At 35.2% G+C, this 25,707-nt stretch overlaps 1 protein-coding gene across 1 annotated transcript; it reads right to left on the minus strand.

Annotated features, from left to right (window-relative positions):
- Positions 1-24,178: 24,178 nt before the first annotated feature.
- LOC149264522 (uncharacterized) lies at positions 24,179-25,311 on the minus strand. The gene is made up of 2 exons (XM_089389841.1): positions 24,785-25,311; positions 24,179-24,586 (listed from the first exon to the last, which is right to left on the minus strand). Exon 1 carries the CDS (start codon positions 25,176-25,178, stop codon positions 24,816-24,818), a length of 363 nt encoding a protein of 120 aa, XP_089245967.1. The 5' UTR covers positions 25,179-25,311; the 3' UTR covers positions 24,179-24,586; positions 24,785-24,815.
- Between the last annotated feature and the right edge of the window lie 396 nt (positions 25,312-25,707).

A 25,707-nucleotide genomic window follows, 5' to 3' on the forward strand; every position in this document is an offset into this window, starting at 1 on the left:
AAAACCATAGGTGGGTCAGCCCAACCTAACATAGGGTCCAAAACCAAAATTTTCCGGGGCACTGCCCGGGACCCCATAAAGTGGGGTTACGGGTGCCCCTCAAACCCCCTGTTAACTACGTGGAAATAATATAACACAACCCAACATTATCCCACTTGTTGTTTTCTTTCCACAGGGGGGCACAAGAGAGCTTAGTCATTTTTCCAGCCCTGATATGCCCATTGTCTCTCTACACCAAGAGAACTTCTCAAAGCTCACAGATTTTGTCAATGCATCTGCAGTATTCTTCAAAGTGTCCACCTTTACCAGCAACAACTTTTTGTCTTCTATCATATTCCTCACAAAGTGATACTGAACATCAATGTGCTTTGTCTTTGAATGATATGCAGGGTTCTTTGCCAAGAAAATTGCACTTTGGCTGTCACAGTCTATCCTTATAGCTTCCTGTACTAACCCCATACTTGAACGCAATCTCTACAACCAAACTGCTTCCTTGCTTGCATGAGTGGCTGCCATGTATTATGCCTCTATAGTTGATAGTGCCACTACAGATTGTTTCTTACTCATCCAACTGACTACACCTCCAAATAGGTTAAACACATACCCACTTGTAGATCTTCTCTGATCCAAATCTCTAGCCCAGTCTACATCAACAAAGCCATGAATATCCAACACTCTTTCCAATCCTGGTCTTCCTTGTTAGCATAAACCATAATCACTAGTGCCACGCAAATACCTAAAAACTCGCTTCACTGTTGTCCAGTGTTCCTTCCCTAGTTTTGACATAAACCTGCTCAATACTCCCACTACATGTGCAATGTCTGGTCTAGTAAAGACCATTGCATACATCAGGCTACCGACTGCACTTGCATATGGAACACGGGACATGTCCTCTTCCTCTTCTTGTGTCTTGGGACACTATTCAGCAGATAACCTCACACCTATAGGAATAGGAACCTTCACTGGTTTACTATCCTGCATATTAAACTTCTGCAATATTGTCTCGACATACTTCCTTTGGTTTAACCAGAGCTTCCTCTTTACCCGATCTCTTTTAATTTCCATGCCCAAAATATAGTTTGCAGCACCAAGATCTTTCATGTCGAATTTGTAGGACAATTGGGTCTTCAAATCCTGGATAACTTCTTTGTCATTTCCAACCAACAACATATCATCCACATACAAGGCCAGATAAATAACACGGTCACCAATTAATTTAAAATACACACAGTGATCTGCTTTTCTTCTGGTGAAGCCAAGTCCCTGTATAAATGTATCAAATTTTTGATACCACATCCTTGGTGACTAGTTTAACCCATGTAGAGACTTCTTTAACTTACATACCAGTTCTTTCTTACCCTTCACCGCAAAGCCTTTAGGTTTCTTCATGTAGATATCCTCTTCCAGATCCCCATGAAGAAATGTTGTCTTCACATCCATCTGTTCTACCTCAAAATCAAAGGCAGCAGCAACAGATAAAAGTAATCTAATAGAAGTTACCTTGGAAACAGGAGAAAAAATATCACCAAAATCAATTCTCGGCACCTGTGAATAACCTTTTACTACCAACTGAGCTTTGTATTCCTCCACTTTTCCTTCTGCATTTGTCTTCTTCTTGAACACCCATTTTCTTCCAACGGGTTTCCTTCCAGCCGGCAACTCCACCAGATCCCAAGCCTCATTTTTTTGCAAAGATTCCATTTCATCAACCATGGCCTCTTTCCAGAGTTTTCCATCCTCTGAATCCACTGCTTCCTTCACAGTTCTGAGATCATCATCAGTAACAGACAAAGCAAAATTTAAACAGAAAGCAGATGGACTATACCTTTCTGGCTGCCTTCTTTCTCGAACTAATCTTCTCATGGCCGGAGTTTGTGGCTCTTAATCTTTTGATTCCTCCTCTGTTGTAGAGTCTGATTCTTCCTCCTTTAGCTCAAACTCTATCTTCTCAGGTTCCTTTGGTTGGACTTCATGTTTAATAACATCTTTCACCTATTTGAACACCACATCTCGTTTGTACATAACCTTCCTTGTTACTGGGTTCCAAAGCTTATAACCCTTTAAACCATCCTTATACCCAATAAAGATGCACTTTTTAGATTTACTATCCAACTTTGTTCTTTTCTCCTTTGGAACATGTACATATGCATCACATCCAAATACCCTCAGATGTGAAAGAGAGGGTTTCTTACCAGTCCATACCTCTTGTGGAGTCTTATCCTCCAACGTTGATGAAGGTGACCTGTTGACCAAGTAACATGCAGTATCCACTACCTCTGCCCAGAATTCCTATCCTAACCCGGCACCACTGAGCATGCTTCTTGCCCTTTCCATCAACGTCTTGTTCATTCTTTCTGCAAATCCATTTTGCTGAGGTGTATATGGAGTAGTCTTCTGTCGTGCTATACCACACTTCTTGCAGAATTCTTCAAATTCCTTACTACAAAACTCTCCACCATTATCTGTCCTCAGCACCTTTATCTTCTTCTTTGTCTGGTTTTCCACTAGAGCCTTAAATTCTTTAAACCTATCGAAGACTTTAGATTTCTTCTTAAGGAAATATATCCATGTATTCCTTGAGAAGTCATCTATAAATGATACATAGTACACAGAATTACCCAGTGATGGAACCTTCATAGGTCCAAACACATCACTGTGCACAAGCTCTAATATATGTTTCGCCCTCTTACCACCTGAGGGGAAACTCACCCGATTCTTCTTCCCGTATACACAATTTTCACAGAAATCAAAATCCAGAGAGCTATTACTCATACCTTTACCATGAAGTATTCAAAGGCCCTTCTCTCCAATGTTTCCAAGCCTTTGATGCCACATCATGGTCTTTTCTCCAAAGACCACTAGATTTTCTACTCCACTTTCAGGAAGCATGGAACTGTTGCACCCATCAACAACAGTGCTACCTTGTAGCTTGTACAGAGTTCCAATATGAACTCCCTGCATCAATACCACTGCTCCACTAACCATCTTGCAAGTATCCTTCTCGAACACTGTTTTTACACCTGCATCATCCAGCTTACTAACAGAAATCAGATTTCTAGCTAATGCAGGAATATGCAGAACACCCAGAAGTGTTCTAACCCTTCCACCTTGGAGCTTCAACTTTACTTTTCCACGACCAATGATTCTAGCCTTCCTGTCATCCCCCAAGAATACATCACCACCATCATATTTCTCATACTCACAGAACCACTCTCTATGGGGAGTGAAGTGAAAGGATGCACCTGAGTCAATCAACCGTGCCTCATGATCTACATGTGTACTTGAAGAAGCCAAGTACACATCCCCACCTTCATTTGAGGTGGTTTTCGCCTCTACAGAAGGAGCCTCATCAGATCCCTTTCCTTTTTCATGAGCTTTAGATTTACATTCCCTTTTGAAGTGGCCTTCCTTTCTGCATTTCCAGCACACCACCTTTACAGGTTTTCCTGGAGATTTAGATCTCCCTCTAGATTTAGATCTCCCACTCGATGACTTATTTTTGTTTCTGTTCTGGGACCGTCCTCGTATAGACAAGGCATCACCATTTTGGCTCTCCATATTTTTCCGTCTCATCTCCTCCGTTAGCAAGGCTGAGACTATTTCATCAAACTGCAAGGCATTTGCATTGCTAAATATTGCAATAACCAGACTATCCCACGAATCTAGTAGAGAACACAAAAAACTGATGCACTTATCTTCATCTGAAATTTTAATATCAACAAATGCTAACTAACTTTCCACAGTATTAAATGTGTTCAAATGCTCTGTCACCGAGTCTCCATCTTTCATCCTTGGGTTATACAACTTTTTCCACAGGAACAGTTTATTCACCAGAGACTTAGATTGGTACAAAGTCCCTAACTTGTCCCCCAAAGCCTTTGTTGTAGCTTGCCCTGATACATTCAACAGTACTGAATCTGAGACACACAATCATATTGTGCTCTTTGCCTTCTGATCCAACTTCTTCCATTCTTCATCGAACACTCTCGTTGGTTTAGTACCCGGATCTACCGTGATCCACTGATCTTTATCCACCAACAGATCCTCCATCTTGAGTTTCCATAACTCAAAACTCTGACCATTAAATTTCTTATTCTCTATCTTTCCACTGCTCTCCATCTTCTTTCACCACTAGAATCGATCTCGCAGATCTCCCACTGAACAGGGTCTACCACGGGCCCGAGCGAAACCCCTCAGCAACAAAGGCGTCCCCTTGAATCCAAATCTGCTCTCATACCAAATGTAGGTTTTGACCCTGTATAGAAATTACCTGCATATGAATTATAAAACACAGAAAATAAATAATGCGAGAGCAGAACACATAAAACACATATACACAGAGATTTTCCCCTAGATCCCAAAACCAGGACTACCAGCTTGATTTTTCAGTATGTTCCTTTCAATGTTATAATACATATTTATACATGCCGAAGCATCCAATACCATGTACCGAAAACCATCGCGTCCAATACCATGGACCGAAAACCATCACGTCCAAAAAATATGTGCGAAAATAATGCACAAAACCATAGGTGGGTCCACCCAACCTAACATAGGGTCCAAAACCAAAATCCGAGGCGCTGCCCCAGACCCCATAAAGTGGGGTTACGGGTGCCCCTCAAACCCCCTGTTAACTACGTGGAAAGAATATAACACAACCCAAAAACCTCCTCGAAGAGGCAAGTGAACATTTCTTTCATCTCTGAATAATAAAATACTTGTTTTTTTCTCATTTTGTTCCGTGTTTTGGGTTGTATTTCTTTGTATATTTGGTATTCTAGCATCTTCTCGTAGGACAAGAGCATAACAAGCGGTATCAAAGCGCTTTCTAGGGCCGGTGGTATCTCCATTTTTAGCATAAATTTTTTTAGGCTAGAGACATGTTACAGCGTCTTTAAACCACGGGATCTGTCGTTGAGCGCATAAACCTGCGGATTTGGGGAGGCATTCATGCAAGAAATAGAAGAGGTGGTCATGCTTGTTGGACTCCCTTGTAACCCCTGTGGGTACCCCTTCAAGTAGTAGCGCATTAGACAGAACCGCACACACTGTCTTCCACGTACCCTCTGGGTATATCGGAAGCCCCCTAGGCTCACCTAAAACCTTTCCATAGATAAACCGTCGGCCGTCTTGCTACTACATTACACTGAGAAAAGCACTCGGGGAGATTACTCGCACGTCCGATAGGGTAGTTGGGTAGTACGGCTAAGGGTATGGTTGATCCTCCTTAGTTAGTGCCCTGAAATATTGGTCCATGTACTATTGTTGGACCTTTATGTATATTGTGATCTATAGCACCTCACACTCCTTGAGACCATAGTTCCATCGTCTCTCTAAAGATCGCCCATTATATTCTTTACCAGATCAGATCTAGCAGTTGGGGTTCTGTCACCGCTGCAACAATCGAATCTACCAGTTCAAGGTCTATCACCATAGTACCATTCAGATCTAGAAGTTGGGGTTCTGTCACCGCCGCAGTTCGACTTACATTCAGCAGTTGAGGGTTTCGCAGGCAGATTTTACCATTTGTGTAAGGAGGCTTGTGGCTCCTATACCCTGGGGTGATTCTCGCAGGACATGGGCAGGATTAAGTTTTCTGGAAATTGGCCACTGCAATATTGATAAGCGGGGAGTAAAACTCCTTTCGGAGTTAAAAAAAAAAGTCTGAGGCCTTCCCGAGACGTGTATAAGCGACTTAGCCCATAAGAATCAGGACGACGAGCTGATCGAGGTGGTACCATTCACTTGTCAGCTTCAATTTTTGGGTGGTCCCAATTTTTTTCAAAGTAACGACAAGTGACCAGGATCGGTGTATGGTAGAAACCAGAGCTCAAGCCATGGCCAACGAGAAGATCGAGAGCCTTGAAAAAGAGTTGGCTTCTTTCAAGCGCCTAGCGGACCAGATGCAACAATTCATGGACACGGTCACAAGGGGAAAGTCGAGGTTGCAGTTGGAGACACATGGTTTTCATGAAGACCTTAAAGGCGAATCTAGCCATCACCTTCACTTCCATGGAAATCACCAACATTCCCACCCTCGACCATCCAAGCTGTACATGTACAAATTTGATGGCTCTAATCTAGCAGTACGGGTAGCACAAATGGACCAATATTTCACTCTGAATAACATTGTAGATGATGAAACTAAACTACGTGTGTGAGGCATTTACTTGGACCAAGAGAGATGGCAATGGTGGCAGTGGAATCAGAAATTCTATCCAAGGAGAATTACTTGGTAGGAGTTTGCAAGATCCATTTATGACCGCTTTGACCACGAATCTATTTTTTGGGTCATATTACTAAGCTCCGATAGACAGGCTTAGTAAACAACTATATTATGGCCTTTGATACATTATCCATCCGCACAACAGGTCTGGCAGATGAATTATACTTGGAATGTTTTATAAGTGGTCTCAAAGAAGCCATTCAAGCCCACATCTGGATGCACCACCCATCCACATGGATGGAAGCTTTCAAAAAGGCTATCAAAGTGGAACGTGCTTTAGCTACCCAGTTGCCTCGTCCAAATTTCATAACCAAGGGACGCCCCACCTAGGCTCAGGGCACTACCCAAACACTTAAGGTTCAAATGGTGTCCCCCGCAGAAATGGCTGAAAGAAGAAAGAAAGGATTGTGTTACTACTGTGATGACAAATACTACCCGGAGCATAAATGCAAGGAACCCAAATTCTTTCAAATTGATGTTACTGATCACAGCTCATATGAGGAAGCCCCACCCTTTCATGTATTTTCATGTGTCCAAGGATAACAAGAAGAAATTGGAGGCCACAATTGAGAGGGGAGTCTTTGTAGGATACACAGAGACACCACATAATTACCGGGTGTATTTTCCCTCACTTAGAGTGACAATGGTGAGGATAGGTGTCAGATTAGACAAGGAGAAGGATGTGATATGCTCTCTAGAGCAAGAGATGAGTATCCCACCATAGGAGGAGCTTCTAGCTCCACAGGAGGAGCCTCAGACAAAGCCTCAATATGTTGTGGAGTGGCCACATATGGAGGAGAAGAGAGGAGGCCGAGTGGAGATATGCGCTCAACCAGAATCTTCCAAAGAAGGGAGGAAGAGAATCAGAGATGCTGATAGGTTGGTGCAGGATGCATGGGAGCATGTGGGAGCTCCTACATCTGTGTGTTATCTATATGCGGGAAGAGGAGGTCACCAAACAAGTACATTGGGTATATGGCTCTCATGACAAAACTCATTGAGTTAGAGCCTTCTTAATTTGAGGAAGAAATTTCTCAACCAGTGTGGGTTGATACCGTAGTGGAGGAGTATGACTCCATCATGAAGAATAATGTATGGGAGGTGGTGCCAAGACTAGAGGAGAAGTTAGTGGTTGGTTCCAAATGTATTTACAAGGTGAATCATGCAGTTGATGGGACCATTGAGAAGTACAAGGCCAGATTTCTGGCTAAAGGATTCTAGTAGATATAGGGAGTTGACTATGAGGAAACTTTTCCCATGTGGCAAGATACTCCTCAATTAGAACCATACTAGAATTAGATGCACAGATGGGGTGGAAGATCCACCAAATGGATGTGAAGACTGCCTTCCTCAATGGAGTTGTTGAGGAAGAGATTTACATAGAGAAGCATGAGGGGTTTGAGACATATGATAGGGAGACACATGTGTGCAGACTTAGGAGAGACCTTTATGGTCTCAAACAGGTGCTCCAAGCATGATACACTCAGATTGACACATATCTTAGTGGATTGGGCTTCACCAAAAGTGAAGAAGATGCCAATCTCTACCAAATTGTGGTAGATGGAAAGTTTCTTATCTTGGTTTTGTATGTTGATGATTTGATACTTACATGGAATGAGCAATTGATCCACTCTTGCAAGGAGGACCTTGCAAGAGGATTTGAGATGGACATGGGATTGATGGATTACTTCATTGGGCTGGAAGTATGGCAAGGTGATGATGAGCTATTTGTAAGTCCAGGGAAGTATTCCTCTGAAATACTACAAATATTTCATATGCAAGACTGCGAGCCTATGGAAACACCTCTAGTTACAAACTAAAGGAGAATTCCTCTTCGGGAGAGGCAGTACATGCTACCATCTATAGGCAGCTTTTGGGATCCTTAATGTATCTGGTGAATGCAAGGCTCGACATATTCTATGCAGTTAATTAGTTGAGTCAAGCCAAGGTGAAGCCTACCAAGTTGTATTGGAAGGAAGAAAAGCATGTGCTGAGATACCTCAGAGGCACAACACAATATGGGTTATGGTACAAGAGGGCATAGGGAGTGAAGCTCCAAGACTTCACTAATGTAGATTGGACAGGGAGTCCATTAGATAGGAAAATTACTTCAGGTGTTATCTTCAGTGTTGGGTCTGCAACTATTTCCTGGCATAACAGGAAACACCACATCTCAGCAGAGGCTAAATACATGGTTGTATATCAAGAAACATGTGAGGCCATATGGATGAGGAAAATACTTGTGGGTCTTTTCAATCGGGAGATGGATCCAACAATGATTTACTGCGATAATAAAAGTTGTATTAAACTCTCCAAGAATTCAATATTTCATGACAGGTCCAAGCATGTTGATATTAGGTACCATCACATGAGAGATTGTGTGCAGAGGAAAATCACGATGTTGTAGTACAGTCCCACTGAGGAGAAATATGCAGACACTTTGACAAAGGCGTTTTCAAGAGAAAAAATTGAGTTCCATAAGTGCAAGATAGGGTTGTGAATAACCCTTTTCTTGCTAAGAGGTAATCTTATAAATTGTAGCAAGAAAGGCTCGATTTGACTTGTGCCTTATTCAAATTGAGTAATTCGATTTTCCACATCAGCAGGATGACTTGGATTGTCATTAGCTTGAGTGACATGGCTTTGTCACTTAGTTAAGTCAGTAAATTCGAGTTATAGGCTAGAAGTAGAGTTGTGCATGTAATGATTGCTAAAATTTAGCAATCTAGTTCAGTTATTTTCAGTTGAACTCAGTTAACTAAGCTCTAGCCATTAATTGAGTTAGTTGAAGGCTAGTTGAGTAGTAGAACTGTTGTTAACTCACTGATCTCTTAGTTAAACTAATCAATCAACTAAAAATAGCCCATACATGCATTGATATTGAATTGTCTAGTTGGAGTGGAGGAAAAGCCAGATTGTAATTATCAATTTTATACTAGTTGAGTGTATAGGCTTGGCAATTAAGCAGGTGATCAATTCTTGGGATTTGAGCAAGGAAATAGTCCTTAATATTTGCGTAAGGAAATAGGGAATTCTCCTATAATTTAGGAGCTCAATTTCTCGTGAATTTCACAAGGAAATAGGAGAAAGTTAGAGCCTTGAATTGACTAATTGTTGACTAGAGCAAGAAAATCAAGAGAACAAGTTTATAATGTAGGGTGTGCTTAATAGTTGAAGCAAGATTAATAGTTTCTCATTCTCATCTGATTAAGGGGTTTTTCCCAGTTGAGTTCCCCTATAAAATCATTGTGTTCCTTGAGTTTTTATAGTTGCATGTCATTGTGTGTTTTTATCTAAAATCATTGTGTTCCTTGAGTTTTTATAATTGCATGTCATTGTATGTGTTTTTATCTTGTGATTTTCTATTCTAGAAATTATAAAACGAATTTATCTCTTATATTCAATTAGATTTTATCAATAATAACAAATTTCTTACCTTTTTACGCAAAAAAAAATACAAAGAAAAAAAATAAACACAAAATATATATATGACAAATAAAATATATTTTTCTTATATATAGACAATAGGATCTAGTAGTAGGTTCAATAATAAAATCTAATAGTAGGTTTAATAATAGGATCTAATAATAGATTTAACAATAGTTATTTGTTATGGAAATATTAACTTACAATTAACTATGTATATTTAACATTAACCCTTTTTGGATTAAATAAAATTAAAACTAACTTGCAATTAATTAACTAGCTACTTAATTATATAAATTTAAAATAATATTAAATATCTAATTAAATTATTTTTTTATAAATTTAATTTTGATTCATATTAAATAAATACGTTACCTTATAATAATAGATATTAAACTAAAGTTTAATTAACCATTAATTACATATGGATTTAATATTAAACCCTTTTTAATTAAATATAATTAAAACTAGCTTACATTTTAGTTATTAACAATTAATTAATAACTCTGTCTATATAACTCATATAAGCTTAATATGGATAAATTTGATTCTAGATATTAAACTAACTCTTAAATTAACTAACTTAGTATTTATATATATAACTTTTATATAGTCTAATTAATTCCTATATACACATTCCTTATTTAAATATGGTAATAGGCATATAACCGACTCTCTTATTATTTAACCATTTTTGTTTTCCTATCCCTATCCCTTGATCTAATCCAACCAAGTAGTCGTTTCCCAGTCAAATATAGCCGTTAGCAAGTCTGGTTGCCCAGGTCAATATAGTAGTTGCCTGGTCAAATTTAACCGTTGGATGTTCTGCTCTAGTCATTGCCTAGTCAAATTTAGCCGTTGGATGTTCTGCTCTATCTATTTATCATGCAGCGGGGATCCAGATCTGATTCTTCAACTTGTCGTAATGATGAACCACACTCGTTGGTTCAAAACGCGTGGACAAATGCATTCTAATGTGATTTATGCCGAAAAATCTTCTCAAAACTTGATATGGATCACAGAAGCCTCAATTCCACAATATAAACAATGTTTTGAGAGGAAAAAAATAACATTCTTTTGTTTTTCCAAAATACGAAAACTTCTTTTCTTTGAGAAAATGTATTAAGACTCTGTAAAACTACTGAGACGCATATGTCCAAAAGCATGGAATGTAAATGGTAATTTCGAAAGTTTATTCTATACTTTAAATATTAAGGTATTTAACAAAAGACATAACATATGAAGAAAATTAATAAAGATTTTTAAGATCTTTTAATTTTGCAATTTTTTTAAAGAATAAAATTATAATTATATAGATATATATATATATATATATATATATATATATATATATTGATAGATGTATTTATTTTGAAATAGGATTTTTGAAAGTTTAATTTAATTATCAATAATTATTAGGTGGATGGTAAAGATTTAACTTATATGGAATATTTAAAAATATTTATAGTAATATATACAAGTCAAAGGTTGAGATATCTCTTTAAAGTAATTATGTATTTTTTCTATTTAATTAAATTGATTACTTTCAAAAAATGTCATATAAACAGGTGTCATATGAAGAAAAGGATTATATGTCTTGAATTCCATATGCTAATGTAGTAGGGTGTTTAATGTATGCGTTGGTGTGTACGCGACCAGATATTTCACATGCAGTTGGGGTTGTCAGCAGGTAAATGCTATCAAACTGAATGTGTTGAAACTCAGATACATCATCCTGTTTCAATCTACTATCTACATCTAACTGTACAAGAGAGGATTCATTAAACTTTACATCTCTGTTGATGATGATTTTGCGGGTAGTAGGATCCCACAATCTATATCCCTTTGTTCCAACACCATACCCAACAAAGATATACCTTTTAGACTTTGGATCTAATTTAGTTCGCTGATGTTTAGGCACTAGAGCATATGCATCACAACCAAACACTCTGAGTTTAGAATAGTCATAAGGGTGTCCTTTCCATACCTCTTGCGGAATCTTGCAGCCTATCGCCATTGATGGAGATCGGTTTATCACATAACAAGCTGTTGCCACTGCTTCCGTCCACAACTCCTTTTGCAACCCAGCGTTACTCAGCATACTCCTTGCTCTCTCTAGAAGAGTCTTGTTCATGCGTTCAGCAACTCCATTCTGCTAAGGAGTATAAACCGTGGTCTTATGTCTCTTGATCCCTGCATCCTTGCAATAGCTGTCAAACTCCTTGGAAGTAAACTCACCACCATTGTCAGTTCTTAAACATTTTATTTTTCTACCAGTGTTGTTTTCTACCAATGCTCTAAACTGTTTGAAAACTGAAAAAACATCAGACTTCCTTTTCAACATGTAGACCCACACTTTCCTAGAAAAGTCATCAATGAATGATACAAAATAAGACGAACCACCATATGAAGTTGTAGGAGCTGGACCCCAAACATCTGAATGGATATAATCAAGTATGCCTTTACTAGTATGTTTGCCTGTTTTAAACTTTTGTTTACTTTTTTTTCCAAACAGACAATGCTTACAGAAATCTAACTTTCCATATTTTAGATTTGGAAGTAACTTGCGATCAGCCAAAATTTTTAACCCTCTTTCACTCATATGCCCCAATCTTTGATGCCATAAGTGAATGAAACTACTGTCATGTTCAGACACCGTAGACACATAATCTGGCCCTGTACTTCCTTCTAACTGAAATAGATTTCCTACCTTCTTAGCTTTCATAACTAGTAAAATAACTTTGTAAATTTTCATTACTCCACCTTGAATTACAGTTTTATATCCATTTGAATCAAGTACTCCTAATGAAATCAAATTTTTTCTTAAATCTGGTACATGCCTCACATCAGTTAATATTCTAGTTGTCCCATCAAACATTTTTAGTTGTATGCTCCCAATCCCCACAGTATTACATGTTACATCATTACCCATGTACACAACTCCATCATTAATTGATTTATATTCCTTAAACCATTCTTTATGGATACACATGTGGTTTGATGCACCGGAATCTAACAACCAATGTTGACCATGATTTGACACCTTAACTGATAATACTTCATCACTCATACCTGAACCAGAGGTCGAACCTGTATCTGTCGTATTTGCCTCCTTCTTTTCTGTCGAAGAATCTTCTTTTGCTGTTGTCGCTTCCAACAGTCCTTCTTTAAATGCCCTGATTTGCCACAGAACCAACACTTTAGCTTACTCTTCTTCCCTTTCGACTTTGAACGTGAGTCGCTCGGCCTCCTGGAGTGTCTTTCTTTCGAACGACCTCTAACCATCATAGCTTCTGATGTAGAGGTTTCAAAATGCGACCTTCTCCTTGTTTCTTCCGATAATAAGTATGCAACTACATCATCAAACTCAATAGTTCCTGATGAACTAAGACTTATAGAAGTAACAAAATGATCCCATGATTCGGGCAACGAGCACAATAAAGTAATAGCTTTATCCTCAGATTGAATATTTACCTATATACTTTGTAATTGCACAAGAAGAGTATTAAAAGCATTTAAATGATCAGCAATCGATGTACCTTCCTTCATTCGCAAACTGTACAACTGTCGCTTCAGGAGAATCCTATTAGTTAAGGATTTGGTCATGTACAGTTTCTCCAGTTTCGTCCACAAACCAGCAGTTGTTGTCTCCGACACGATATTAAACAGGACATCATCAGCTAGACACAGTCGAATAGCACTTATCGCTCTTTCATCCATCTCGGCCCACTCATTATCTGTGATGTTGTAAGGCTGTTTGGATTTTCCCAACAACGCCTTTGCCACACCATGTTGGACAAGCAAATCATACATTTTCACCTTCCAGATCTCGAAATTATTTTTGCCATTAAACTTCTCAATTTCAAACCGGGCACTTTAAGTTTTCGCCATCTGTGTGAACGACTGCTACGATCATTCAAAGCAGTTGCTCCAACGACACGATTCTTTTGTCCAATGTTCATCAAATTGATAACATCAAATGTGGATGTAACTGATACCAAATTTGCATCGGGTACATTGAGTCCATTCTGCTGAGAATTGTTGCGAATTTCTAGTCTCCGGTTGGAACCGTCCGTGGCAAGAAGATCTCTCACTTGCTCATTATATATCTCTATCATTTGAACTCCAACGTGATACGTGAATACATCCGTCCTCTTTTTAGAGATTTCAAATAAGTCGTTCAGTGCTCTGTAGTTCACTCCCCAAGTCTCTTCCGTAATTACATGTGGGCCAGTCAGAAACTAAATACATAATCCTGTTATTGATCTCCACGCGCGCTGGCGTTTCACCTCAACACACGCAGCAATCTCCAGCACTGGTCATACGCACCAGCAACCTTCACGCGCACTGGCGATTCACCTCATCTTCCACACGCAGGCTTTTGGACGCCACGCACAGCAATTAGCAGCACCAACACTCCAACATTGCTCTGATACCAATTGTTGGAGATCAGATGCACAGCAAATTTAAACAAATACTCAGCAAATAAATGAAGCACATAAGACACAGAGGTTTAACGTGGTTCACCCAACCAATCTGGGCTACGTCCACCAAACATAGGCATCGGCATTTCTTATTAATCAAACAGGAGATTACAAAGTATTAATCAATTCCTCACAAACTCTCACACTACTAAAACAGTCCGTATGATCATGATCATCTGATTTATAGCAAAGAGAATCTAATTGCCTCATAAATCCTCTCATATCAAATTTAGGATGCATTAACTCCCTCCCAACAAACTAGAGCTAATCTAGCAACAAATTCCTATTGTTGTCACACATTAGAGATTTTTGCCTAATTTATGAAACAGAAAATCTCAACATCTTTGGGCATGTGGTATTAATAAGCCATATTATTGTAAGAAAACTTATGAATCTCCATAATTAAGAATCTTGTTCCATATATATATATATATATAATCTCTTAGCTTACTCTAATACTATTGCTTTTATTTCTGAATAATAAAATATTTAAAATTTCCAAACTATCATTAACTACTTGTCTAATTTTTTATTTATTAATTTAATTTATTTGGTAAGATATAGATGATGAAAAAATTAACGAATCAATCTAATTTTTTTATTTACTAATCTATTTTGTAAGATAGAGATGATGAAAAAATTAACGAATCAATGTAATGAAAGTTAAACTTGGAAGCTTTTATAATGGGAAAATGCAAACATTTTAGCTTTTCATTGTCCAAATTAGATGTAAGATCATGGTGTCCATAGATGATTAATGAATCAATGTAATAAAAATCAAACTCGGAAGCTTTTATGATGAGAAAATGTAAGCATTTTAGCTTTTCATTGCCCAAATTAGATGTAAGATCATGTTGTCCATAGCTTAAGTGGTTATAACTATTGAAATGTAGTTTCCAATCTTCATGCTTTGGTTAATCTTTTATATAAATATATTATAAATTTAAAATATGATGAGAAAATGTAAGCATGCTTTGGTTAATCTTTTATATAAATATATTATAAATTTAAAATATGATGAGAAAATGTAAGCATTTTAGCTTTTCATTGCCCAAATTAGATGTAAGATCATGTTGTCCATAGCTTAAGTGGTTATAACTATTGAAATATAGTTTGCCATCTTCATGCTTTGGTTAATTATATATATATATATATATATATATATATATTATAAATTTAAAATTTATTAATATTTTATATATTTTATTATTATTATTATTAATTTAAATAATAATTTTACATTTAGATATTATAATTAATTTTATATTTAGATATTATAATTTTATTTATTTATTTATTTTATATGTATTTGAATATAAGTATAATTTAGATATTGATTATGTTGAGAACACTCTAATTTAATATGGAAGAGATTTTGTAATGTTTTGTCTTATTTTGTTAAACATTTTAATCTGGTTAAATTACATAACAATAAAAATAAATAAAATTTAAAAACTCTCCAACTTATATGAGAGACATATTGTATTTTTTAACATTTTTACTAGATATAATTACATAAAAATAAAATAATAAAACAAAAAATAATAATATAAAAATTAAATAGAATAAAAAACTAAAATCAAATTGTGAAAAACCATTGTTTTTCGGATGGCGTTCTTCTCTAATTTAGACCATAAAATAAAAATAAAAATTAATTAAAATAAAATAGTCAATTTACCATTATGTAAACATTTTGACTCATTGTTTTCACAACTCATGGTTTTTTCCTATGGTATTCTAATGTCGTCTATTTAAAGACATAAAATTCTAATGAATTTTCCACATAAAAATGATCAATTGTCAATTTGTTGTGCTAAATTTGAATATTTATGTGTGAGAGCTATATATAGAAACAAAAAATTCACAGAGTAATTAGGACCTTGCATTGTCAATCTCATAGGTGGCTATTATTGGTAAAGGTAAGCCCCTGGCAAAACACCATACCAAGTTTAAAAAGAAAAACTGGAGAAATTTTTTATAAAACATTTTCATTATTTTTTTTTAATTTAAAAAATAAAATAAAAATAATAGTTCTTTTCTATTTCTTTTTTTATTATTTAATTAATTATGTTTTAAAATTTTTGCAAATGATTTGTGTAAATAAAAGAAAAAACTCAAGTGTTTTATAAGCAAAGTTTTCAAAAATGATGAGGGATTTTGTTTCAATGATTTTGTTTATGTACCTATTATTTTTTAGTTTGAAAAATTAGGCTTTACTTGTGGATAATTATTGTTGTTCTCCAACAACATGAGAGCATCTTATAGGCAAAACATTTTTCATTATAATTTTTTAATTTAAAAAACAAAATAAAATAAAACAGTGATTTTCTCTCTATCTAGCTTAATTGATTTTGATCCATGTATCTATAGTCTTTATGTTTGAAAATTTAGGATTTTTTTGTATCAGAGTGTATTATGACAAAATATTATAAAAAAAAATAAGAATCTCATTTCAGTGATTTTGATTTTTATATCTATATTCTTTATTTCTGAAAATTTAGACTTTATTTTTGTATAATTATTGTTATCCTCAACATGAAAGTGTTCTATAAGCAACCAAGCATGAATTCGTTATGTCAAATTTGAGGTATGAATAATTTTGTGTGAGAACTATATATAGACACAAAAGATTCACGAAGAGATTAAGTGATTAGGACTCAAAGTTGTCAATCTCATAGGTGACTATTATTGGTAAAGGAAAGTCTTCTCTTGCAAAACACCAAATAAGAATTTATTTTTGTACGTGCCTTGAGCAAAGTTTTAAAAAAAAGAGGGAAAATTTTGATAACGTTTTTCATTATAATTATTTAATTTAAAAACAAAAATTGAAACCAAAGTTATTTTTTCTTTATTTTTATTTTATTTTTAAATTATATTTTAAATATTTTGAGAATGGTTTTGTGTAAATAAAAGAATATTACTTATGTCTAGAAATTTATGATTAGTTTTTGTATAATTATCTATTATGTAAATCGGTATAAATCCATTTTAATTCCAGATCGAAAAATATTTCATTCCTAGAGTATTTCATCCCTCTCTAGGATTGATAGATCCAAAATTAAAATAAATTTATATTGGTTTTAAACCACATAAATTAACATCTCCACAACTTTTTTCGAAATTGTTGGCATTATGATACAGGTGTTGTCCTTGATGGCAACTCACTCAAATGACAGATCACAATACAGCAGATTAACAGCAAAGAAGTATAGATCAGACTACAAAGAATGAAGAAAAAGAGGTATACGTAGGTTCACCTTAACCAAGTTGTGTATACATGCAGGTTCACTGTATACAAGTCTAGTATATGTACACATGCACTTTCATAGAAGGAAAAGCATGTATATCTTGGAAAACTAAGTTTTGGTCAGTGGTATTTGGTCCATGGTATTTTGATCCATGGTATTGGTCCGAGGTATTTGGTCCGAGGTATTGACCCTAGGTATTTGGTCCAAGGTATTGGTCTTAAGTGGTTTTGGTCCATGGTATTGAGAAAGGCCTAAAACTATATAACAAGGAGAAGATCATTAAGCCAGTGCGTGCAAGTATCGAATATCTGATGAAGTGTGAGATCTAGTATGCAAGTTATTGGGTTATGGTGCATTGCTGGATCTGAACCAATGATGAATCTTAGCGGATGACGAGGGATTAGATCTAATGATGGAGCGGGATCTTAAGGCGTAAAATGAATTATCATTATGTGTTTTTTCTCATGCATATTTTAGATCTGTATATTGACGCATATATTATTCTGTAAATGATATGATCTGGGTATAACTGAAGTCTGGAATAGCTGCAGAATTCTGAATAAATATTTGCAGATGTATACGCTGGTTGGCTTTGAGAAAAGCGTGTATACACGCAGGTTCGACACATGGAAGTAGCGTGTACCCTATTAAATATGTTTTAGTTGCTTCTGTTTACTGTTGTAGAGTTCTGGGTTCTGCTTTGTGTTCTGGTTACTCTATTCTGGTGACAATATTCTGAATGATCAGTGATTGATTGATTTGGTTGTAGTTGGTTCAACAGGGGATTAGTTGATGTAGATGTATTTGATGATTGAATTAAAGTTTTGATGTTGTTAATGGATCCAGTCTGAAAATTTATGAAATGTGGTCCCTAGAAAAATAAAGAAGGTCGTGGCCTTCTGTAGGTCGGCGCCTACGTACTAGTAAACATATCGGCTAGTACAAGAGCTAGGGGGTTGTAGCTCCCTTCCAGTAGAAGCTGGAGAACGAGAGAAGGTTGTAGCCTTCTGCGGGTGGGTGCCTGCGTACTAGTATGAGTCTGCACCAGTGTAAGATTGTAAACAGGTTTTCCTTATATTAAAGAAGACAGCAGTAGGTGGTTTTTGTCCCGCATTGGATTTCCACCTTAAATATTAGCGTTCATGTGTGTTTATTATGTGTGATGGTCTGTTCTGTTTTCACTACACCTGGTTACTATTTATATGTTTAATAAAGTACTGATGCACTGATTAAATATCAACATACGATGAACTAACTGAATCATAAGTTTACTGGATATACATTAGTTGCCTTAAATACAGTTGTGTGTACGCGCAAGTTCCCTTCACTGAAGTAGCGTATATGAATCTGGTTATGGAAATGAAAAAGTTATTGATTTTATAATACTGATTCGCCCCCCCCACCCCTCGCCCCCGCAACCCTCCCCCACCTTTTCAATATTATTTCCAACATTACCATTCATAATTTAACACTAGTTATAAATTGTCAATTATGATTTAACTCAAATCTCTCAAAGTGCATAAAAAGATTACATCCCTCTCCAAACTTGATAGATCCAAAATTAAAATAAATTTACATTAGTTTTAAACCACATCAATTAACATCTCCATAACATTTTTCCAAATCCAATTACCATTCATAATTTAACACTCGCTATAAATTGCCATTCATAATTTAATTATGGATTAAGTATTTAAATCATTGATTTTAGATCCGACGATATTTTATAGATATAATTAAGCGAAAAAATCAAAAAAATCTTTACAACGTGAAACCAATAAGTCACATTCACACATCCAATGTCTTGCTTTAAAAGCTACATTCCCACCCAAAGTCTTGTTTTTATTTGATACATCCAACTCCTCACCGTCTTTCAGATTTTGAGTAGTACAACATTAAACTATTTCTTATTAGTTAAGAAATCTTTGAGGTGTGTATACATTATGGTCACTCATAGATGAACCTAATGTTCAAAAAATTGATATAATACAATCCAAACATTACTATTCTTGAAACATTACACATCAAAATCAATTTTTTTTTGATATTGAAAAAAACCATAGGGAAAACAATTTTTATTTATATCTTCTAATGTAGAGGAAATATTTTCAATTTCACACCATGAAAACATATCACAAATATTGCATTTGGTGTCACTTTTTGCAATATTTATTAGAAATTTTTAATACAAATATTGCATTTTGGGGGTACTTTTTGCAATACTAATTAGAATAATTTGTAGCATATTGTTTAAATCGTTTGGTGGAAAGATTATATTTTTTTTTGATGATTTATGGGTGATAGATTGTTTGATATTACTTGGTGGAAAGATTACATTTTTCATAGTCTATCTCTTACATATTTATGGGTGATAGATTTTTTGATTTGGTAAAATACAAGCAATATTATCAAGGAGCTTAAACATGTAAATGAATGGCTTTAGTACACCTTATATAATGAAAATTTAAAATGCAAGGCCACAAAGTTCTGACACTAAGTTCATCCTACCCAGGAAGCATCATTGCAATCAAGGCTACCTCTAAATTGTATACTATGAAACATTTCTTTAAAGTTATGGAAAGCATCTTTATGGTAATGAGCCATGGTTGGAGGCTAACAAAATATGCTCATATTGGGGTGGAGGCTTGGGAGTTTGTCACTCATTATATAATTGTATTATAGTGTTAGGAATTCACGAAAGAATAAAGGGTGGCCGTGCAAGTTTGTTTGATATTGTTCGACATAGAATTTTAGAAGCCTAGACAAATATGTATAGTCAATTTAAAACTTTGGATGATCTACTGAATTCCCTAATGACGATGGGAAAATGCTAAGTTGTATAGATTAGACAACTTTCTGTAGACAAATTTACAAGATGAATTGGGATTGTGTTAGCTCAATCCTTCCACCAATTAATAAATAATATATTAAAAATGATAAATTCAGTCAACATAAATAAAGTTATTATTGTACTTAACCCCAAGCCTAGGGAAATTGAGCTTATCATTATCTAGAGTTTAATCCTCCTCCTTAATTTTTATTACAAGATATTGTATCCAATGCCATAATTGTCATGCATTCACCCATAATATACTTAAGATTATAGAGAAAACATGTTTCATTATGGGGTATTTTGTTTTAAACAAGGTTTTTGTTGTATGGAAAAGCATGGAAGTGACCAGATGCTTAGGACTTAATTATTTGTTTATTAAAATTGCTTGAAGAGTTTTATAACAAGATTGAGCACCCTTCCATTATAGTCATGGCCAAGGCCCTAAGTTTTTGTCCCTTCTTCAATAAGTCCATGGAAACCCTTTTGTCAAAGGCTCTAACTAGTTTATCTATCAATATATGCAGATATAAAAATGTAGGGATCTTTTGGTTTATACATAATATAATTGTTCCTTATCTCTAAGTTCTTTATGTGATCAAAACAAAGGCCTTAGGTTACATGGTCTCTCATAGAGTGGGTCATTTAATAAAATGTATTCCCCATCATGAGCAAGCATTTGGAAATTAATTGTTGGGAATTTACAAATGATTATTTTTTAGTATTCTAAATGAATAGAAAATGATGAAGAACAAGATGGAATACTTGCAAATATTATACAACCTTAAGATCTAGACTTCAATGGTCCAAAACCTAATCATGTCATCAAGACTTTCTTGACTCATTGGCTCATTAGCACTTTTCTTGTCTTAATCAAGTTAGATATTTAAATTCCTTGGTATCCTCTCCTTTTAAGTTCCACCCATGGATCTTTTGAAGATGGCCTTCAATGAGAGGGGAAGAAACTAAGAAATGGAAAACCAAGTTGATGAATTTGGTTATTGGGCATGAAATATGCACTAAAACCTTGACTCCTACCCCTATTTATCATTTTCCTTATTAGGTTTGTTACCCCAACCATAGTCAAGGATAAAGGGATCTTTGTTGCTTAAAGAATATGGAAGGCCTTTGAGGTTTCTAAGGCATCTTTAAAAGGGAAGTCTAAGGCTTCAAATGTGATGCCTTTTAATGATTATTGCTTATGGTAGCCCCTTGTATTTCTTCATGAAGATAAAAGCATGGGTGATATATGGTTCTCAAACCTTTAAGTTCCTATAAGAGGTATAGATCAATGTTGCATGACTCGGATTTGTATAATACTCATTTGGCTATTTACTCAGCGACCCAATAAGAGTCAAGAACGACTTGTATAAGGCTTGTATAAGACTCGGAAAAGTACGTAAATTAAAATATGTTAAATTTTAAGTAAAAAAAAGAAACTAACGACATTTCCAATCCTTGGTGAGTCTTATGCAAGTCTTGATGAGTCCACGAGTCTTATGCGATTTTGGACGAGTCTTCACGAGTTTGAGTCTTATGTGTGATTCGTGGCCTCTAGACTCATTTTAGCTATTGACTCATGAAGAGTCTTATAAGAGTCATGCTTCAACAGTATAAATACATGTGTGATCCTTAGACTCAAGATTGGATCTATTGTACCAAGCTAGAAGACAAGTTCATACCACCCAACCTTGATATTTTCATGCTGGGGCATATCAAAGAGCTCATTCCATATTGCATCCTTGTTAAGTCAAACCTACAACCTCATTCACCCTAGTAGAAGCACTAAAATTGAAACAAGGCTAAGTCCTTTACAAAGTACAACCCAATTAATGAAAAACTTAACTCCTCAACGAAATTTTGTTGAATGCAACACAACAAAAATAATAGAATTAAAATTTAAATCAAAGCAAAAAACTATGATCCTTTGACTACACAATGTTTGAAAACGCTTAGATGAACCCAAAGAGGCATAATTTACCTAGTCCCTTTAACTTAGGTGAATTGGCTCTTAGCTATTGGATGGCCATCTTGTCATCCCCTGACCCATATTCACTCTTTGTGGACACTAAGAAACTTGAACATTTTTATGGCTATGCATTTATGTGAAATCTCCCTCACTAACTTTTGTGCTTAATTCCTCTTTGCCTCCATCATGGGAGGATTCTTTCTTGAGACAAATTCCCGTGGGCCTTCAAACCCTATGCAACTCACTACAGTCTAAGTATTATCTCTTAATTAGAAGAAAATAAATAATATTATGACCTCTAGAAAAATGAAAAAGTTGCTCCCTCATTTGTATGAGTTATAATTATTGATGCTTGTGTTTCTTTCTCTATTTTGAAAGATTTTAATTTATGGTTATATGCTAAATAGAATAGTAATTATACCCAATTTGCAAATTTTCATAGCCCTTAATACTCTTGGACAACTTTTGATAATGGGGTACAACCAATTTTAGAAAATAGAAGTGGTGATTGCATAGTAAAATCATTTTTTTAATAGAATGTCTAAAATGTACACTTGTACATCCATTAAATTAAAGGCTAAAAACACTTAACTCTCATAAATCTCACATTACCAAAATTAAATAATAAAAATATAAATTAATAAAATTATAACTATATTTTAAATTATTATTGTTATTATTATTATTACTTATAAAAAGAATTAGTATATGAGTTATACATTTGGGGGGATTTGTTATAATACCATGGCTTACTAATACCACATGCTCAAAAAACAATAACTCTTGTTCATATGGCAATTTTTTAATTAAACAATTTATTTAAAAGGGTAGAAAAGACATGATTACTTTTGAGATAAATCTCAATCTTTGATTTGTGACTACTACTAAGATTATTCTAGAATATCCCATAAAGGTTAAATCCTTACCATCCACCTAGTAACTATTGATAATTAAATAAGATTATTCTAAAATATCCCATAAAAGTTAAATCCCTACCATCCACTAGTAATTATTGATAATTAAATTTAAAATTAGAAATGAAGCCCATGGCACACTTACACTATTTATACAATAGTGTCTTTGATTATGAAAAGGGAATTTTTTAGGAATTGAAATGATTTGATGGGAGGTAGAGGCATAACAATGGCTAAGCTATTTAGGAAAGGAAATGAAAGATCAACTAACATCCAATTGCAAAAAATGAAACCCATGGCACACTTACACTATTTATTACAATAGTGTCCTTGATTATGAAAAGGGAACTTTTTTAAGAATTGAAATGATTTGATGGGAGGTAGAGGCATAACAATGGCTAAGCTATTTAGGAAAGGAAATGAAAGATCAACTAACATCCTAATACTAGTTTTTACTAAGTTTTTTTTTTACATTGATTCATGAAAAGAAATTTAAAACTGTGAAGAATAAAATTAATATACTATGGATATGGGGAGATGTAAAGTATTTGTGGTTTAATACTAGTCTTCACCATATTAACCAATATCTTATCACATTTTATCACATTGGTTCATAAAAAGGGATTTAAAGTCGTGAAGAATAAAACCAATATAATATGGATATTAGGAGATGTTGACCAATATTTTATCATATTGATTTATAAAAAAAAATTGAAATTATAAAAAGATATTGGGAGATGCAAAGTATTTGTGGTTTATAGATATTAGAAAATAAAAAAATTTAAAAAAAAAAGGAAAACAAGATTTATTTTTTTTATTGAAAACATATAATGAAAAAGGGTTTTACAAATATATTTGAAAAATACTTATCAATATGTAATAAAATTAGAGATATTCTTAATAAAATTAGAGATATTCTTTAATATAGCATGAATACACTTATTATATCACAAATTCATTTAATACACACCTTAGAACCTAGTTGTGCTTCCCATCGAACCTGGTTGTGTTTTCTATGAAAGAATGAAAGTAATAAGTTCATATATTGCCATGCTTGCTACCAGAGAATGAGAACAATAAGTGCACTGTGCATGTGTTGTTGTCCTTGTTATTAAAAAGTAATAAGTTCAGGTACCCTTGTCCTTGTGATCGGGGAATGACAGGCCATGTGAAGTTGTTTTGGCTAACAATGGTTAGACTGATACTATCGTGAAGTTACCCTGCCAAATGACAAACTGGCCGATCTTCCTTTTGAATAAAGGACCACTGAGTATTGTTAAGAGAACAATAGATGGATATAAATAGCTCAAATATCCACCACACATAAGATATGCACTTTATCATGTCAGACCTCTCAGAACATCCACAATCCCAGACCTTAAAATAGATACATGTGAATCGAATGGTACAAACCAGAAACCCAAAGAATACTTTGCAATAAAACAGCTGAGATGGGTATATTCCTATTCAAAGAATCGATCGCCTGGATCTGGCAACACATTATCCTTCTCATTTCAATTAAACCGATAAAACTCAAACATAAATTCGTATAGATCTTATATGAAGTTTTCTGATTTGTTATTTTATACAGCACATAGCTAATTATAACCTCGGCATTGTGACAGATCTAAAGGAATACATACAGAAGAATCAAAATAATGATAATAAGAGAAGAATACACACAGACCTCAGTGAAATCTACCCATGAACCTCAAGGTTTATGCCACTGAATCATCATGGTCTCCAGAGGACTGGTTCCAGATCATGAGCAGCACAATCAAAAGCACAACGAGCACGCCAACAGGAGATCCCCCGGCCCTGTGAATGGAAGAGGGATCCCCACCACCGAACAATGTAGAAATCCTGTTAGTGTTGGAAGAGGAGGAGAGCCACCTTATGACCAAGATCAACACCACGGGCGCCGCCATGACCAAGACTGGATTTATCTCGCCCGCCATCTCCACCAGATTTCTCTGTTCTGGAAACAAAATTGGCACCACAAGAATCACGGCCACTACAGCTACCAGGAGAAGAACATAGGGCGGAGAAGAAGCATAAGAAGGTGGGTATGCAGCAGCCATGGTTCGAGGTTCGAGCCTCGGCTGGACCCCTGGACAATATTCTAGCAAATCAGGATTACCTACTGAGAGCTACAGATTGCACAGGATATGAAAGGAGACGGGGCATCTTTGGGTGTTGTTGTCTGATAGAGACCCCACCTGCAACGCGTATGTTGGAAGATATCATGGAACTAATATCACGCGGACGCGTACATTTATACAGCCGGACAAGACAGATATTACATGCCCCGGGTAGATCCATGGAACTCCTCGTTTCACATTGCGGAGAAATGATAAAACCGCCCATGTTGACCGTTTTTATTTAAATTTCAAACACGATTACTATTGAATCGGCAATTTTATCGTGGATTTCAACTATCATTATGAGTAGTGAATTATATTTGTAAATGTGGTTGATAAACTTTAAGGTATATTTAATAAATGTGGTTGATATACGTTAAAGATATATTAATAAATGTGGTTGATATACGTTAAAGATATATTAATAAATGTGGTTGTGTTAGTCATAATAAGACATTATTAGATTGGA

This window comes from Pinus tabuliformis, chromosome 6 (genome assembly GCF_031772625.1).
Source record: "Pinus tabuliformis cultivar Carrire ecotype Pingquan chromosome 6, CPIR1, whole genome shotgun sequence".
In the NCBI taxonomy this organism is placed as follows: domain Eukaryota; kingdom Viridiplantae; phylum Streptophyta; class Pinopsida; order Pinales; family Pinaceae; genus Pinus; species Pinus tabuliformis.

Coding starts and splice junctions, on each gene's coding strand:
- LOC149264522 (XM_089389841.1), bottom strand. CDS start 25,178: ATGGCTGCTGCATACCCACCTTCTTATGCTTCTTCTCCGCCCTATGTT.